Raw genomic sequence first — 19,643 nt, forward strand, 5'->3', positions numbered from 1 at the left:
ATCCAGATCAAAGACCTGCTGTCTTTCTGCTTCAACATCCTGATCACCATGAAAGAGAGAGTAGATTGGGAGAGGGGAGGAAGGGAAGGGAGCAGAGAAAAATATATAGCTCAATAAAAACATTTTTTTAAAAAAAAGTACATCAAAAAAAGAATAAACAGAGTATGAGCTCTTGGGTAAAAGGAAAAAAAAAGATCCTGATCACATGTATACCCTCCATTTCTGGACTGTAGTTCATTCTAGATATAGTGAAGTTGACAAGCAAGAATTGCCATCACAATTGGGGTAGGGTCTCTAAACTCACAACCACCACCAGTCCTGAGGTCCCAGCAATTAAACCTTCCTATACGCAGTTCTACATCTAGGAAGATAATAGGCTATGTGAGGGTCTGGAGGTACAGACAGAGGTCAGGATAGACTGTAGAGTCCCCTGAAACTGGAGTTTCAGAGATGGTCGTGGGTCTCTATGTGGTTACTAAGTATTGAACTGGGGTCCACTGCAAGAGTGTTAAGTGGTCTTTACTGCTGTACCCTCTTCTCTCCAGTACCCTCTTTCTTTAAAACCACTTAAAAAAATGCTCTTAAGAAAGCGGGTGCTCAGTGGTAGCACTTGACACTCAAGAGAGAAGATCACAGATCTCCAAAACTCTTGAAAAATTCCTAAAGGCCTGGTGGCCTGTCAGTCATCCCTGTCAACTGGGGATACCTGGACCAAGCTGGCTGGCTAGTAAGACTAACAGAGACATCTACCTTCTGGGTTTTGAGATAGATCTAGCCCCAGTAAATAGAGTGAGGGGCTATCCTGGAAAACACCCAGTGTCAACCTGAAGACAGAGAGAGAGAGAGAGAGAGAGAGAGGGAGGGAAGGAGGGAGAGAAGGGAGGGAGAGAAAGAGGAGGGAGGGAGAAAGAGAGGAGGGAGGGGGAGAGAGAGGAGGGAGGGAGAGCGCACTCCTTGTTTACATAAAACTCCTTTTTAAAATTAATCATGTGAGAAACTTGCCAGGATGTGAAGATATTTGTATGCATATGTTACTGAAGCATTGCCTGTAGTGCCAAAGAGCTGTGAACAATTTGAATGATGAGTGGTAGAAGGGCTGATTTAATTACAGTGCCTCACTCCATCCTGATCTTCGATGTTACCATTTCAACATATGATCAATGTGTGTTTTGATGAGGTAGCTTGTGCTTTCCCTTAAAATAGAGTGTATGTGTGTGTGTGTGTGTATAATTTTATACTATTTGTTTGTTTTTGGTTTTTAGAGACAGAGGAATTCCTCTCTGTCGCCTTGATATAGAAGGAACTCGCTTTGTCAACCAGGCTGGCTTAGGCTCCCCCCTCCTTTTTTTTAACATCACATTTCAGATCAGACTAACAAATGGCAAGTACTTAACAGAATATCTGAGGTGTACATCTCTGCATGGAGTGGACACAATCTTCTTCACTGGTGGAAAATATTTACTCTCAACGATGTACATCTAGAAGATAGGTTTATTAGGCTCAGCATCTACTGCCAAACGCGATAATCTGAGTTCGATCCACGAGACAGACCCACATGGTAGGGAAGAAGCAATTTCTGAAAGTTGTGACACGTGGCAGGTGCAGGAATTCACATAACACACAAATAAATAATAAACAAATGCTCTGTATGTCTAACTATTAAGATTTTTAAAAAGACCCATCTGTCTTTTCTAAGGATTTGCAGCTTCTTCCTGACTGTTGAAGTACTGAGCCTGGTCCCCTGTAGGGATGTTGCCCCCTAGAAAAACCCTGGGTTCTCCTTCTCCTCCTCCTTGCTCATCCACCTGCCTGCAGCAACCAATTGCACCTGCTACCTGGGCGCTCCTGCCTTGTCCCGCCGGGGTGGGGGTGAGGGGTGGGAAATTCCTGGTCATGGGCAGCTTCCTGAAGCCAGGCTGAACCTTCCACCGAGTCCTGGCTCCTCGGCTTCCCGCCTAATCCAGTCGGCACCGGTCATTCGACTGGACTCTTAGAGGGGATCCCTGGAGAGTAGAGGTCCACACCCACTCAAAGCGCGTTTGGCTGCTTTCGCAACTTGGCCATTAGGGACCAGGAAGGATCTTTCAGGTCAAAACCCGCGCTGAGCTCGGCCAATGGAATGATGCATAGCGGGTTGCTGGGCAGCAAAAAGACCAATCTACAGTCTCTACTCCCAGAGCCAATGACGTATAGTGACAGCCTGGTTTCATTTTTTCAAAAAGACGCGGGATTCTAGCTGCTGGAGGGAAAAACCGGTGAGTAAAATGTTCCTTAAGATTAATTTCTGGCTCTTCAGTTTAGCATCGATTGATCAATCTGACTCTTTTGATAACAATACCATGCGGTTTTTATCAGAATATCTCGGTACTACAGCTTGAAACCAGGGGTGGTGAATAGCTATCCTGGGTTTTTCTTTTTCCATGTGAAGTTAAGTATTGTCCTTCAAGTCTGTAAAGAATTAAGAATTTTGTGAAGCTATCACTGGAAGACATTTTTTTTTGACGGCACGTGGATTGGGGTGGGGTGGAGGGGACAGAGGGTGAATGGATATGAAGGAGAGGGAAGGTGGGGAGAGGAAGAGGGTCGGGGGGGGGACTGAAGGGAGGGGAAGCAGTGATTGGGAAGAATAATATATATATATGTATATATATATATACATATATATATAATTTCTTCGTATCCAAATGTTGTGCATAGCAAAAATTCACCAATACATTTCCTAAATCTGTTTCTTTTTTAGAGTAAATATACACAGAGGAAGTGAAAAGTACTGACTTCTTCCTCAGGCATGCCTAGTGTGTAGCGTGGAAGCCATCTATACACAAATAGCTAGCTACTACTTTAACCTGACTTGTTTGTCTGCTGTTTCCATCAGCATAAGTGTGCTAACCCAGCATGTTCTGCCAAGGGCTAGACAGTAGCAGTTGTCTTTATTATTCACTAGAGTAGCGTCCTTCTAACTGGCATGCTTGTTCATTGTCGGACCCTGTGTCCCTTCAGGGCATTGAGAGGGTTTCCTTCAATGAACAGACTTAATGCGGGGTGCTAGATTCAAGTATAACAGGTGCTGGCCATGAGCAAGAGTCTATGAACAAACTGTGATAGTCTGCGGGGATGGATGGGGGAGGGGAGTTCTGAACTCAGACACACTGAAACCTCGGGGAGCTTTTAAGTATGGAACATCCTTAAGGCCAGAAGTGAAGGTGCCGCCCATCTGAAAAACCCAGGTAGCCCAGGTTTGTTTTCAGGGGCTACTTCTTGCCCCAGAATGCTAGAAAGAATGACACAGGGTGGTAGAAAAAAAAGAGGCAAGAGACCTTAAGACAGGGGGAAGTGAAAATGGGAGAGAGGGGGAGAGAACGAGGAGGAGGGACAAGGAAGAGGAAGTGGTTGGGGAGTAGAGAGGAAGGGTGAGAAAAGCTAGAGAAAAAAAAAGGAGAGGGAGAGAGAGAAAAGGGAAGAAGATAGAGAAAAAGAAATTCCAGGAAACTGTCCAGGAGACTGGAGGCAGGACTTTGTGCAAGCTTTGTGGGCTTATTGCTTTATTGAAAATATAAAACAAATATAATTAGCTCAGTGGACTTTGTCTTCTCAAACTATAATGGGGTGGTTGAGGATAACAGCAGGCACTTCACACTTTAATATAACTTGATCCAACATGGATACTGGAAATGAACATGGAATGGTTCATAGCCTGTTCACATTTCCCACTGTAACTGCTTAAGTATGTGCCAGTGAACGACAAGATTCATATTTCTTTCTGTGACAGCCCTGGCTGTCCTAGAACTTACTCTGTAGACCAGGCTGGCCTCGACTCACAAAGATTCCCCTACCTCTGCCTCTTGAGTGGAGAGCTGGGATTAAAGTGAGCCACCATTGCCTGTCTGCGCACTTTAATTTTTAAATACTCATAGTATGAGTCATCCATCAACAGACAGAGAAGCTGAGCTTGTTTTTCTGGTTGAACAAAATTTTTGGCCTGCAGAGATCAAACAGTCCAGTCCGGTTCTTCAAGTACTCATCCACTTTCATTTCCTACAGTCCAAGGAGTATACTTGTGATTGAATATTGGTATCGACAGCAGCACTATCAATAATGTTCACAGAACTATCTATTACATATGGTCATTGCTTGAAGACTTTATCCACATTACATGTTTTTTAATCTTCACAACAGCGGAGGCTGACTCTGTCATTCCTCTCAGGGTAAGGGAGAAGCAGAAAATAGCCATTGTGCCCAGGGTCATGCAGCAGGTGGGTGGCAGTCTGAGCTGAGCCCAGACTCATTGCCACAGATGCCGCTGTGCATGTCTTTATAGGTGGTCCTTGTCTCATTTACAGTTGCTTTTCACCAACAGGAAACCAGGCCCAGGCAGGGCAGGAGATCTCTTTCACAGCTCATTAGCAGCAGCTACTGGTGGAAATCAAGGGCTCAGGCTCCACAATGAAGAAGTTAAGATCATAGACATCACGGTTAAGATCATGGCTAAGTCTATGGATGGCTCCTACTTGACTCAGAACTTCAGTTATAAAACAGAGAGAAGGTAGCCAGGGGTGGCCATCTGCAGACAACGTTTGTGTTTTCTTCTGATAGTTTTCTAAATGGAAAGAGTTAAAAAGCGTAATTAAGTTGGGTGTGGTGGTGCTCACTTAAACTCTAATACTGAAGAGGGTGGGGCTGGAGGATGGTCAGTTTGAGGTCATTTTCGGCTAGAAAACAAAACCTGTTTTAAAGAAAAATACATTTAAAATATGATTTATGTATCTCAGTTGTATTTTGATGTGAATAAATTAGCATTGGAAATATATAAGAAAATGTCCTTAACTTGTACAGACAGAAAGTAACTTAGTGTTAAAATCTTACCATGTCGCTATATGCAATCTACTAGTTAAAAAGACTTTGTAGGTGGCAGTTCTCAACCTTTGAGGGTTGCATATGAGATATTTACATTATGATTTATAACAGTAGCAGAATTACAGTTATGAAGTAGCAACAAAATGATTTAATGATTGGGAGTCAACAGAACATGAGAAACTGTAGTAAAGGGTCCCGATATTAGGAAGGTTAAGAACCACTACTCTAAGGTTACACATGTGGCCAGTTGGTAGAGTGTTTTTCCTTCATGAAAGAACCCATGGTTTGGTTCTCTGAATCTCATATGCCAGATGTGTCTGGTATAGACAGTAGAAAGATGGAGGCAGGAGGATCAGGGGTTCAAAGTCTATGGTCAGCCTAAGTTTCATGATACTTTGTCTCAGGAAGAAAAATATATAATATGAGAAGAATCTCTAAGAACAAATTGTTTGCTGTATGATAAATATTTGTCTTTTCAGTTAGAAAACGATGTTGATACAAATTTGGCAAAGTATACTCACTGGAGTTTTGTGATTTTGAATGAAAATTTAACCTCTCTAGAAAGACATCGAGCTCTCCACTCATTCTTTGAATGTGTCTTTCTAACTGAAGTGTTAGGGTTGGCCACGTACTAGGCCACGTACTAGGCCTTGTTCTGATGGCGACGTACAGAAGACAGATGAGCTTTCTGCCCTCTGTGGTGCATGTTCTTCAGGTGATATTTAGCACTGCCGGAGAGTTCCCTTTGCAGAGACAGCAGGAGAAAATACCACTTCAAACAAAGGCCTAAAGTAGTAATTAATGTTTCTAAGTGTCATTTTGGTCAACTTTTCAGACTTCTTTTTGATAATTCTTTTCTATTTCCTTTGTTTTCAGGTTAGTGCTCAGTTCTTATTCTGTATAGTTTCCTGCCCTTATCATCTCTTTATTAAACAAAGGGCTGATTTTAACACCAATGTAAGTAGAACATTGTTTTGAGTTTCCCAGCTGCAAACTCTTTGTAGGGTATGTGTATTTGAATTCTCTGTTTACTTCAAGCTGTGGGTTTGGATACACCATCTCCATTGTCAGACATATCCTTTCTCTCAACAAAATCTATATAGAACCTGCTTTCCATGGTAGTGACGGGGTTAGCTAACACAGATGATTTCTGTTAAGTGTTTGGTAGAGGGCATGGCATGTGTGCTGTGCTTTTGTTATTTGGATGACTATGTTTGGTGAATACCATCCTGGGACAAGCAAGGCCAGAGCTGAAGGGGAAAGATAGGATATAGGACCCAGTTCATCTTTTAGTCTGTATGTAGAGATACTGCCATAACTTGAAACTTGAAACACCTTTTTCTCTTTCTTTCTTTCTTTCTTTCTTTCTTTCTTTCTCCCTCTTTCTTTCTTTCTTCTCTCTTTCTTTCTTTTCCTCCCTCCTTCCCTCCCTCCCTCCCTCCCTCCCTCCCTCCCTCCCTCTCTTCCTCTTTCTCCTCCCCATTCTTTCTTGTTTTTCTGAGCTGAGGACTGAACCAGGGTCTTGCCTTTACTAGACAAGCATTCTGCCACTGAACTAAATTCCCAACTCAACTTGAGCCATTTTGATGTTTGTGTTTCAGCTGAGCCACCTGCTTCATCTCAAATTCATCATGAGCTCTAAGAAGCGCAGATCACAGACGATCCCATTCAATGCAAGGAAAAATAAAAAAATCAACGAGTTTTTCCATCAGGTATGTCTATAAATTTTGCTTGTAAGATACACTAGTACCAGTCTTAGCCACCATGGGTCTTAGGTCACATAGGATCTACTGCCAAGAAATTGTCTTATTGTTGATTGGGACAATGACATACTCTAGGATCTTTCTCAGCTACTTTAATTTGGTGAATGGCAGCAAAGATGGGGAATGTAATACAGATTTTAGCTATATCAAAGCAGTGTTAATAAAAAAGTTGCAATCATTTCTGAAACCTTAATAAAGTAAATCAAATGTAATATGTCATATCAACCTGTGGAACAGACAAAATTAATACTGTTTATGAGATCATATTTAATATGTCACAGCAATCTGTGAAACAAAGTTAATACTATTTAATAGCACTGAAATATCTGAGTATGATTGGTCCCTTCAATCATACCAGCCTATATTTGCTTGGTAGTTTATAGTTTACAAAGGATTTTGTATATTTATTCTTATTATAAACTTCATAGGCAAGTGAGGAAGGTTGGTCCAATTTTTTTATGAAAACAAAAGAGAGAGCGGAGTGCTTGAGCCCACGATAAAGACTTGGGCAAGTTTGCTGAGATATTCAGAACCTCCTATTTTCAAGCTCTGTTATGACAAACAATTGTGTCCTCCGAGACTAAAATGTTCCTTTATTATATCAAGACAGTTGAGAAGTGTCAGGCACTTGATGTGCAAACTCAAAGTCTTTTTCTTGTTTGTTTGTGTCTAGATTCTAGAAAATGAGGCATCTAAATAACTAGAAAACTCATGTCTAGCCAAGATCTCTTTATTTCTTTGCTACTCTGTAACAGCAAGCTTGAGGAATACATGTGATCTTTTTCCCTTTCAAAAAAAGGTGACACAATGCTGTAATCCCAACATTCCAAAGGCTGAGAATAGAGGACTGTGAATTTAATACCAGAGTGAACTATAGAATGCCTCAAAAAGGAAAAGAAAAAAATTTGACAAAAATGTCCATATCTGTCTAGGAGTATTTGAATGTTTAAAGGTCTATTATAGTACTCCTGTAGAAGTGAAAAGCATGTTTCTGACCAAATCTAGACTACAGAGATGTATTTAAAGAGACTCTATGCCCAGATAGAATTTAGATTTAGATCGCCTTGCATTCTTTTTGTCTGTTTAACTGAGAATGTTAGTGTCACTAAATTGATGACAGGTATAATTTTTAACTAAGCTCCAACATCACTGCTTCCCTTACTGGTGAGTGACTTCGCTGGCGTGTGAACTGGTTGCCTATTGACATCTTTCTCAGGATGAATATGACCTAGGGAAAATGACCCTTTCAGACATAGTTGTCAGCTACTGTCTTAGTTTTTCTTTTCTGTTGTTGTGATAAAATACCCCAACAAAAGCAACTTAGAATAGGAACAGTTTGTTTGTCTCAGTTTCTTACAACCCATCATGGCAAGGAAGTTACAGAAGTAGGTTCCTGGGAGAGTTATATGTTGCATGCAAAGTCAATAGTGGAGAGCAATGAATACATGCTCCATTCCCCCTTATCATCTTAAATAGTCCAGGATTTAACCTAGGGAATGTTGCCAGCAGGGTTCAGGTTGGTTCTCACTGGAATTGATGTAACCAAAACAACACCCCTACAGATGTGTCCAGAGACCCATCTCCCAGGTGATTTGACGTCCTGTCAAGCACCCAAAAAGCAACAACTGCCATGGACATTTTTAGTTTTCATTGAGACTTTCCTGTTTACTGAATTTGATTTATGTCCTCCCATTTTCCTCCTTCCTGGACTTTCTTAGTGAAAGTCCTATAAAAAATGGGAGATGATGAAAATTTACAAAAAATGTATAAGCTCATGCAAAAAGACAAAGGGAATAGTATCCATTCATTTCATGATAAATGTTGCCTGAATCACGCTATTAAGGAAATATGAAAATTATGAGTTTGAAGCAAACCTGGGTGGCACATTGAATTCCAGGGATGCAGGGATGTCTTAACTACATAGCAAGATTCTATCTCAATAAATCACTGACTATTTGTTGTTGATGTAGAGGAACTGAGTTTGATTCCCAGCACCCACATGTGGTTTACAAACCCTGGCGACTTCCAGTTCAAGTGAATCTGATGCCTTCTTCTAGCCTCTAAGGTCACCAGGCTTGCATATGGAACACATGAATACATGTAGGCAGAACATTCATGTACATATCATAAATCTTTTAAAAAAACCCAATTAATGATAAATAAATAGCTTAATAAACTGTTATTGCAATATACCTTATGCTTGGATAAGATAAACTGTATATTGCTGAAAATAATAAAAATAACTTGAAATACCATCCATGCAAGCAGGATAGCACTTGTGCCTATTCTACTACTTGTTAGAAAATGCACCATGTGTAACAAGAGGAGCTTTTCTGACTGATGCGATAGCAAGTTGAGGTAGTATTTTAGATCCCGAGATAAACTCTGTTTTAATTCTATTTACTGGTCTTTTGAAATTGGCATTTAATTTCCCACAGAAATGAAGGGAGTTGACACTACAAAAAGAAATATGACTAGAGTTTTTAGTTATAAAGTATTCACCATTTATTTTTAGGTCCCTAAAGAAGAACAGAATGATTCCAGGATTTCACAAGTAAAAGGGGACTCTAGAAAAATGCCAAGAGATATAACCAACACCCAGGACCAAAGATCACTTTCATCTAAGAAAATTCAGCAAGATCAGATTTCTCCCTCAAATAAGAAAATTATAGTCACTTTGGATGTTAACTGCAGAAAAAACAACCATATGAAGCATGAGCTGACATATAGTGAGACAAGTAGTTTATATGCAGCACTCAACACTCTCAATGCTGTCAAAGAAGAGATAGAAAATCATCAAGGCAAAGAGATGTTGGTGTGTGGCAAAGAAGGAATCGAAGGGTACATAAACCTTGGCATGCCCCTCTGCTGTTTTCCAGAAGGCTGCCACTTGGTCATTACATTTTTGCCGTGTAAAAGTGAGCCGGAAGATAATAAGCAATTGTTTGAACCACAGGACCATCCATCTACCAGTTATGTCCTATTTTATATTCATGCAATTGGGAGTAAGAGAAGAAAAATTCTGAAATATGGAGAACTTCGCCAAAAGGGGTACAAACTCTGTGTCTATGGCCTCAAAGGAGAGTCCATCAAGGACACTCTGAGGAAGGATGGCAGGTTTCTTTCTTTTGTAGAGAGTGACCATTGGAAGCTCATTTATGAATTGGACACCGTCATAGAAATCACCCAGCCGGTTGATGAGTTAGATGGCAAGCTCTTCCAGGTCGAGGTTGAGCAAACAAACAACCCGAGGATATCATCCGTCACTCAGAATTCTGAGTTAGAGAACAGAAGCTTTCATAGGGTAGACGAATACATTGTAGATCAATACCCTGTATTGAAAGAACAACGAGAAAAACTCAGAGCATACATCAAGGAACAAAGTGACAAAAGAAAGAAGAAAGCTTCCTTATTCAAAATTCACAAAGAAAACTTTGGGAAACTGACAAGAAATTCTACTTCTGTTAAAGTGCTCAAACATCTTTCACAGGCCAGTGACTCAGTTGGGTACCTGCGGTGGAACAATAATGGAAATGAGGGCTCTGCCACCTGCTTTGTTTTTAAAGAGTCGTACATTTTCACTTGTCGGCATGTGATAACTGACATTGTGGGGGAAGGCGTAGAGCCAAGTAAGTGGGCAAGCACAATTTCTCGATGTGTAAAGGTGATCTTTGATTATGAAGAGTTCCCACCAAGAGAAGACAATGCTTTTAATGTTAAACCCTGGTTTGAGATATCTAGTGAAAACCTTGACTACGCTGTCCTAGAACTAGAGGAAAATGGACGTCAGGTCCCTGCCGGACTGTATAATGGAATAGGACCTGCGCCAGATAATGGGTTGATTTATATCACTGGACACCCAGATGGAGAAAAGAAGTCTACAGATGGTTGTACAGTGGTCCCTCAATATAATCGAGGAAGAAAATGTGAGGAAAATGTTCAAGCAAGAGAGGCAGCAGGCGAGTATGTCTGTACGTCTTTTCTCTCCATATACACCCAAAGAAGCTTCCAGGAGCTGCTTGGCAATTCAGATGTAGTTACCTATGACACCACTTTTTTTGGTGGGTCTTCTGGGTCCCCGGTGTTTGATTCTAATTGCTCATTGGTGGCCATGCACGCTGCTGGCTTCCTTTGTAAGTATCAAAGTGGAGTTCACAATATTATTGAGTTTGGTTCTACTATGGAATCCATTATTGCTGATATTAAGCAAAATAAATATTGGTATAATAAAATCTTTGGAAATTGTCAGGATGAAGAAATGCTGAACCCATAGTCCTGAAAGAATTTAATCTATTTTCCACATTTAAGGGAATTGCCTATGGTGTTATTATTCTGCAGACAATAACGTTTTTTGAACTCTTAAGATGATGGATACTACCAAAAGGTGGATGTTCTAGATTACTCCCTGTGCACTTGGCATTCTTTCGAAGTTCATGAACAACTCCAAAACACACAAAAAACAGTTTAGTGGAGCTATTTAAGTAAAGTAACATGAAAAAGATTAAGCAAACATCAGGTCTCAGTGGACTTAGTGTCAGGAGATGCAAAGATATGAAAAATTTCAGAGCATGGAAGCTGAAGTTGTGGGCCAAAGAGAATAAGGGAAAAGGATTTATTTTTTTCAACTAATTTAAAGGCACTGCTTCATTTGGTTTTATCTGCATCTTCCTTCCCTGCTGACCAGAGCTCAGCCAGATTTCTTAGCTCACAGGTTTCTTAGCTCCAAGAAGTCCCTGAAGTCACTTGCTTTTCTTCTGCTCTGGCTTTCTGGCTTAAGACTGGAGTCTGGAATCATCTTCAAGGAATGGTGTGGAAGTCATTGAGCAGGCGAGGGACCTGGTCTCTGCTATACAATGTGGACACTTGGGAGCTCCTGGACTTGAGTTATGGGAAACGAACATTGGAAGAGATGGTTTTTACTTCATGGCATTCACCATGGAGTGGGCCAGGAGGACACTGGACACAGCCTAGAACACTTCTCAGCAATGTGACACTCAAGTCCTATTCTCTTGAAGAGAAAGGAACGCGTGGTCAGGAAACAAGCTCACCACCATCAAAATCAAGGGAAGTATGTACTGAAGACAGCTGGCGGTCTTAGATTATCTGAGGGCAGGGGCAGGCATGGATAAGATGGTGTGGAATGATTGTTAAGGGGTCAGATACACCAGCAATTGCATTGATTCTTCAGTTTCCCTTATTTTTCCAGACATCTCCTAGCACTATTGTGTAATGTTTTCTTTCTCCTGCACTGTCTGTCTTTCCCAAAGGAAATATAGAGGGACCAACATTTTAAAAGTGTGTATATGTAGTGAGTCAGAAGTAATAAGCATAAAGATGATTTGAATGGCATTCCCACTGGTTTGTTCCAAACACGCATCCTCAGTGCTCTAAAGTAATAAAGATGGTTTCCACAGCTGTTTGTCTTTTAGTTATGCATTTCTTAACACTTAACAGCCAAAAGATCCTCATTATTTTCAAGTTCTCTTCGGGGTGGGGTCACTGTATCACCACTGACAGGGAAATTATTCTCGAAGATGAAAATGCTGTGTAGCTCCAGAGAGCCTGATCCCATGGTTCAATTTTCTTACACATTTAAACACAGTATAATTTGCGGGGGGGGGGGGGAGTTCCCATGTTACAGTTCTTATAACAAAGATTCAGAGATGGTTACATAGAAATTTCTTTGCACCATACCCCATTTATAGTTTATTTTATAGTATCTGAGACCTTTATCACATGAATGGGTTTTATTGACTGAGAAACAGTGCTCAGGGCTAGGACCTGGAAAAGAAGAATGTTTAATAAGCTTAAGGATGGATTCTACTGATGGAGGACATGAAGTACACGGAACCTCTTTCATAAGGATGATTTCCATTCACTGAGAGGGAGACAAAGCTTATGATTGGGTCCTAAACAATTCTCAGAATCTGGGGGAAATTCAGGTAGAGGCTGGCTTTTAATAGAATAGCAAAAGGATCACCAGGTTGTCTGACCACTGCCCCACATTCCAAGTGACCAGACATCATCCATTTTGTTGAAGAAAATTGGTGCATGTGTTTGACAATCCTGGTTTCTTCCATGCTTACTCTAAGCTGTGTTTCCTACAAGTTTTCATATTTGCTCCCTAAAATTAATTAGGAAACATCTCAGATCAAGTACTTGTAATGCTTCCTGTCATTTGCACAGAGGATTGCCTGAGTTGCATGCTACACTCATTTCCATCTGAGATGAAACAAGGCCATGATCTAAATTCTCAGCTCTCAATCTATAAAACTTCTTAAGATTTATTTATTTTATGTGTATGCTATTTTGTCTTCATGTATGCCTGCACACTAGATATTTGACCAGTGCCTGAGGAGGCCAGAAAAGAGGTCATCAGACCCTCTGGAATTGGAGTTACACTTGGAGTATTGTGAGCTTCCATGGAGGTACTGGGAACCAAACCCCTGGTCCTCTGGAAGAAATGTCCATAACCCTGGAACCAACTCCTCAGTCTGCCAACTTGTAATCTATAAATAACTGTCCTTTCTGTTACATACTCAGTACTGTACATTCAAGAACCTGAGAGGTTTCCCTGGGATCTCGAAACAAAGTCTGTCAACCAAGAAATAAATGTAGTGGGGGAAGAAAGGGGATCAAAAGTCCCCACTGATCCCTATGTTAGAGGTCTGACTATAGGAGGGAAGGTTGACCCACGTGGTTCTTCACTGTTACTCACGTTGTTCTCTGATGAGGAGCAGGACAGGATGGGTGGTGACCATGGATAAGCAAGTTCCATGGCTCTGCAGTAAAGGGATGCAGTTACAGCTACTGAATACATAAATTACTAATGTGGAAATAAATCTTGTCAACAGTAATGTGATACATAGCACTGGGTGAACCAAGACATTAGAAATAATTACAGTTAAAACCAGAGGTGATTTCTTTTTCTTATTTTGAACTCACTCTTCCCCCATCTTATCTTCAGTTGCTTTTGTTGGTGGAAAAAGTAAGACATAGTTCTGAGAGCTTACTATCCCAAAGGGATTCTGGAGGCCATGTATAATTGTATGCCCACATTGGCAGGAACTCAAAGAAGGACTCAACATTCTTGCTTTAACTCATCCAACTATGCCACAATATCCTTTCCTTTCCAATGAAGACATGGTCAAAGTCAGATCAACCTGATAGAAACAGTGAGAGACAGCATGATGGGTGGGGAAGACACTTGGACTCCATCTCCTGTAGCATTGAGTTACTGGGAGAGAAAAGGATGCTGGTGTGAAAAGATGCTGACAGTCCAGTTTCCTCTCTCTGTCTCTCCACTGTCATTCCTTCCCTTCTCCAGCTATTCTTACCCGCATCTCTCATTTCCCTGGGCTTCTGAGCAGGAGTATATGGGATAAGCCTCTGATTTTTATTGTGATTCTGTTAGTGGGAGGGAAACAATAAGAGTCAACTGATGGAGCTTAGGTTTCAGTGGAGGAAGGACAAGAAAAAGAATCCAAAAAAAATAGGATCATTTGGGTGGATTCAGGTGAGTGGTGCAGAAGGGAACCTCTTGTTTGACCTCTGCTCAGTTTGAACATGTAGCTTGTCCCCTGGCCCTATGTGCAAGCTATCAAAATCTGAGTCAGTAAAGGAGGGTGGGAAAGTCCCGCTGTGGTGTTTCAAGTCTCCTAACCTGCTTAGAGGCAATTTCCTAGCACAACATCTCCCTCTGTCGGACGAATCTAGGAACTATAGTCCTTCCAAACAGGAAGCCAAGGCAAAACTGACAGCTGGACGCAAGACTGATATTCATCATTGAGTCAATCCCAAAAGAGTATGCCAAGTGAAGAACGGAAGTATGTAAAAGACCTTGATATTTAAATTTAAATAGTTTAACTTGGAGTTTAGCCTGCATGGTCTCAATTTTATTGATTTTTTTAAAAAAATGAGAGCTAGCTGCCTTGCCAAAGGCAGTTTTTCTCTTTATCACTTCAGTTTAACTGACAAAACACAAAAGAGGCCCTGGCCCACATGCGTTTCAGAAGGAAAGAGATCAAACCCATGGGTAATAGGGAGAGACAAATACCAGGGACATTCCAGAACCTTTATCCAGAGGTGGTAGAGGGAGACCATCAAATCTTCTACACCCCACCAGGAAAAAGGACACATGCCACCTGGTAGATTTTGGGTCAGTGAGAGAGGAAGGAATGTGATTACCAGTCAAGTGACGTATTTGAGCCTTTCCCATTACTCTTGACCATATTTGATAGCTCATTGATGGTTGCATCCACGTCAGCCTCAGGAAAGCATGACAGGCAGGGTCTCAGAGGGCCAAGAAAGGAAGCTTTTGCTCATGGCATCATGGGCAATGCCAGTCCTGGGAGAAATGCTAGATAAGGCTGAGGGGAATGGAAAGGACAGCAGTAGAGGGATGTACCTGAGATTAAAAACAAGTGGCTATATCACTGGGTATAGAAACTGGGTATATTACTCAGATATTACATCTGTGATGATGATTAATGGCAGGAAACCAACATATGAGTTCTGGAGAGATTATACAGTCAGCCCACAGTGGAAATTAAAGCAATTGTAGAATTAACAGGCAATAAAAATAATTTCTCTTTCATTTACCAGAAATGAATAATGGAAATTTGATTTTTAAACATTATTATATACTCTAAATTAGTCCTATTTACAATAACCCTATATGTCTTCTCAAAACAGTTTTTGTAACATCAGTAAATACTATGGCTAGGTGGGTTAACACACAACTCATAGAAAGGAATAGAGAAGTTGGAAATAGGTTTAATTACTGATTTAATTACAGTGCCTCACTCCATCCTGATCTTCAGTGTTACTGTTTCAACATATGATCAATGTGTGTTTTGATGAGGTAGCTTGTGCTTTCCCTTAAAATAGGGTATACATAAATATAATTTTATACTATTTGTTTGTTTCTGTTTTTAGAGACAGAGGAATTTCTCTGTGTCGCCTTGATATAGAAGGAACTCGCTTTGTAAACCAGGCTGGCTTCAGACCCATTTTTTTTTTTAACATCACATTTCAGATCAGACTAACAAATGGCAAGTACTTAACAGAATATCTGAGGTGTACATCTCTGGATGGAGTGGACACAATCTTCTTTACTGGTGGAAAATATTTACTCTCAACGATGTACATCTAGAAGATAGGTTTATCAGGCTCAGCATCTACTGCCAAACGCGATAATCTGAGTTCGATCCACGAGACAGACCCACATGGTAGGGAAGAAGCAATTTCTGAAAGTTGTGACACGTGGCAGGTGCAGGAATTCACATAACACACAAATAAATAATAAACAAATGCTCTGTATGTCTAACAATTAAGATTTTTAAAAAGATCCATCTGTCTTTTCTAAGGATTTGCAGCTTCTTCTTTACTGTTCGAGTACTGAGGCTGGTCCCCTGTAGGGATGTTGCCCCCTAGAAAAACCCTGGGTTCTCCTTCTCCTCCTCTTTGCTCATCCACCTGCCTGCAGCAACGGATTGCACCTGCTACCTGGGCGCTCCTGCCTTGTCCAGCCGGGGTGGGGGGGGAGTGGGAAATCCCTGGTCACGGGCAGCTTCCTGAAGCCAGGCTAAACCTTCCACCGAGTCCTGGCTCCTGGGCTTCCCGCCTAGTCCAGTCGGCCCTGGTCATTTGTCTGGACTCTTAGAAGGGATCCCTGGAGAGTAGAGGTCCACACCCACTCGAAGCGCTTTTGGCTGCTTTCGCAACTTGGGACCAGGAAGGATCTTTCAGGTCAAAACCCGCGCTGAGCTTGGCCAATGGAATGATGCATAGCGGGTTACTGGGCAGCGAAAAGACCAATCTACAGTCTCTACTCCCAGAGCCAAAGACATATAGTGACAGCCTGGTTTCATTTTTTTTCAGAAAGACGTGGGATTCTAGCTGCTGGAGGGAAGATCAAGCCCTGGGGGAAAAGCCGGTGAGTAAAATGCTCCTTAAGATTAATTTCTGGCTCTTCAGTTTAGAATCAATTGATCAATCTGACTCTTTTGATAACAATACCATGCGGTTTTTATCAGAATATCTCGGTAGTACAGCTTGAAACCAGGGGTGGTGAAAACTCTTGATATTCATAATATTGTACGAGATTGTTTTAGCTATCCTGGGTTTTTCTTTTTCCATGTGAAGTTAAGTATTGTCCTTTAAGTCTGTGAAGAATTAAGAATTTTGTGAAGCTATCGCTGGAAGACTTTTTTTTTTTTGACGGCAAGTGGATTGGGGTGAGGGGGACAGAGGGTGAATGGATATGAAGAGGGAAGTTGGGGAGAGGAAGAGGGGCTGGGGGGATTGAAGGGAGGGGAAGCAGTGGTTGGGAAGAATTAAAAAAATATATATAAAAAGATAATTTCTTCGTATCCAAATGTTGTGCATAGCAAAAATTCACCAATACATTTCCTAAATCTGTTTCTTTTTTAGAGTAAATATACACAGAGGAAGTGAAAAGTACTGACTTCTTCCTCAGGCATGCCTAGTGTGTAGCGTGGAAGCCATCTATACACAAATAGCTAGCTACTACTTTAACCTGACTTGTTTGTCTGCTGTTTCCATCAGCATAAGTGTGCTAACCCAGCATGTTCTGCCAAGGGCTAGACAGTAGCAGTTGTCTTTATTATTCACTAGAGTAGCGTCCTTCTAACTGGCATGCTTGTTCATTGTCAGACCCTGTGTCCTTTCAGGGCATTGAGAGGGTTTCCTTCAGAATGAACAGACTTAATGCGGGGTGCTGGATTCAAGTATAACAGGTGCTGGCCATGAGCAAGAAGAGTCTATGAACAAACTGTGATAGTCTGCGGGGATGGATGGGGGAGGGGAGTTCTGAACTCAGACACACTGAAACCTCAGGGAGCTTCTAAGTATGGAACATCCTTGGGGCCAGAAGCGAAGGTGCTGCCCATCTGAAAAACCCAGGTAGCCCAGGTTTGTTTTCAGGGGCTACTTCTTGCCCCAGAATGCTAGAAAGAATGACACAGGGTGGTAGAAAAAAAAAAGAGGCAAGAGACCTTAAGACAGGGGGAAGTGAAAGTGGGAGAGACTGGGAGAGAAGGAGGAGGAGGGACAAGGAAGAGGAAGTGGTTGGGGAGTAAGGAGGAAGGGTGAGAAAAGCTAGAGAAGAAAAAGGAGAAGGAGAGAGAGAAAGGGGAAGAAGATAGAGAAAGAGAAATTCCAGTAAACTGTCCAGGAGACTGGAGGCAGGACCTTGTCCAAGCTTTGTGGGCTTATTGCTTTATTGAAAATATAAAACAAATATAATTAGCTCAGTGGACTTTGTCTTCTCAAACTATAATGGGGTGGTTGAGGATAACAGCAGGCACTTCACACTTTAATATAACTTGATCCAACATGGATACTGGAAATGAACATGGAATGGTTCATAGCCTGTTCACATTTCCCACTGTAACTGCTTAAGTATGTGCCAGTGAACGACAAGATTCATATTTCTTTCTGTGACAGCCCTGGCTGTCCTAGAACTTACTCTGTAGACCAGGCTGGCCTCGACTCACAAAGATTCCCCTACCTCTGCCTCTTGAGTGGAGAGCTGGGATTAAAGTGAGCCACCATTGCCTGTCTGCGCACTTTAATTTTTAAATACTCATAGTATGAGTCATCCATCAACAGACAGAGAAGCTGAGCTTGTTTTTCTGGTTGAACAAAATTTTTGGCCTGCAGAGATCAAACAGTCCAGTCCGGTTCTTCAAGTACTCATCCACTTTCATTTCCTACAGTCCAAGGAGTATACTTGTGATTGAATATTGGTATCGACAGCAGCACTATCAATAATGTTCACAGAACTATCTATTACATATGGTCATTGCTTGAAGACTTTATCCACATTACATGTTTTTTAATCTTCACAACAGCGGAGGCTGACTCTGTCATTCCTCTCAGGGTAAGGGAGAAGCAGAAAATAGCCATTGTGCCCAGGGTCATGCAGCAGGTGGGTGGCAGTCTGAGCTGAGCCCAGACTCATTGCCACAGATGCCGCTGTGCATGTCTTTATAGGTGGTCCTTGTCTCATTTACAGTTGCTTTTCACCAACAGGAAACCAGGCCCAGGCAGGGCAGGAGATCTCTTTCACAGCTCATTAGCAGCAGCTACTGGTGGAAATCAAGGGCTCAGGCTCCACAATGAAGAAGTTAAGATTATAGACATCACGGTTAAGATCATGGCTAAGTCTATAAATGGCTCCTACTTGACTCAGAACTTCAGTTATAAAACAGAGAGAAGGTAGCCAGGGGTGGCCATCTGCAGACAACGTTTGTGTTTTCTTCTGATAGTTTTCTAAATGGAAAGAGTTAAAAAGCGTAATTAAGTTGGGTGTGGTGGTGTTCACTTAAACTCTAATACTGAAGAGGGTGGGGCTGGAGGATGGTCAGTTTGAGGTCATTTTCGGCTAGAAAACAAAACCTGTTTTAAAGAAAAATACATTTAAAATATGATTTATGTATCTCAGTTGTATTTTGATGTGAATAAATTAGCATTGGAAATATATAAGAAAATGTCCTTAACTTGTACAGACAGAAAGTAACTTAGTGTTAAAATCTTACCATGTCGCTATATGCAATCTACTAGTTAAAAAGACTTTGTAGGTGGCAGTTCTCAACCTTTGAGGGTTGCATATGAGATATTTACATTATGATTTATAACAGTAGCAGAATTACGTTATGAAGTAGCAACAAAATAATTTAATGATTGGGAGTCAACAGAACATGAGAAACTGTAGTAAAGGGTCCCAACATTAGGAAGGTTAAGAACCACTACTCTAAGGTTACATATGTGGCCAGTTGGTAGAGTGTTTTTCCTTCATGAAAGAACCCATGGTTTGGTTCTCTGAATCTCATATGCCAGGTGTGTCTGGTATAGACAGTAGAAAGATGGAGGCAGGAGGATCAGGGGTTCAAAGTCTATGGTCAGCCTAAGTTTCATGATACTTTGTCTCAGGAAGAAAAATATATAATATGAGAAGAATCTCTAAGAACAAATTGTTTGCTGTATGATAAATATTTGTCT

General features: G+C 41.2%; 2 protein-coding genes across 7 annotated transcripts in view; both read left to right on the plus strand.

Annotated features, from left to right (window-relative positions):
- LOC142850272 (serine protease FAM111A-like) overlaps positions 1-19,643 on the plus strand; it is a 178,893-nt gene that overhangs the window by 152,524 nt on the left and 6,726 nt on the right. For all 4 annotated transcript variants that reach the window (XM_075973594.1, XM_075973593.1, XM_075973597.1 and 1 more), the window contains one exon: positions 16,500-16,554. In XM_075973594.1, coding sequence (XP_075829709.1) covers positions 16,500-16,554 — 55 coding nt within the window. The remainder of the gene's footprint in view (positions 1-16,499; positions 16,555-19,643) is intronic.
- LOC142850273 (serine protease FAM111A-like) lies at positions 1,885-12,030 on the plus strand. 3 transcript variants are annotated; one of them, XM_075973600.1, is made up of 4 exons: positions 1,885-2,255; positions 5,731-5,811; positions 6,456-6,566; positions 9,133-12,030. In XM_075973600.1, the coding sequence occupies exons 3-4, from the start codon at positions 6,486-6,488 to the stop codon at positions 10,888-10,890; spliced, it is 1,839 nt and encodes a 612-aa protein (XP_075829715.1). In that variant the 5' UTR covers positions 1,885-2,255; positions 5,731-5,811; positions 6,456-6,485; the 3' UTR covers positions 10,891-12,030. The 3 variants fall into 3 exon arrangements, with proteins under 3 accessions (XP_075829715.1, XP_075829714.1, XP_075829713.1); XM_075973599.1 differs by lacking the exon at positions 5,731-5,811; XM_075973598.1 differs by lacking the exon at positions 1,885-2,255 and having other exon boundaries at positions 3,124-5,811.

The sequence above is a fragment of the Microtus pennsylvanicus genome, chromosome 5, assembly GCF_037038515.1.
Source record: "Microtus pennsylvanicus isolate mMicPen1 chromosome 5, mMicPen1.hap1, whole genome shotgun sequence".
Lineage (NCBI taxonomy): Eukaryota > Metazoa > Chordata > Mammalia > Rodentia > Cricetidae > Microtus > Microtus pennsylvanicus.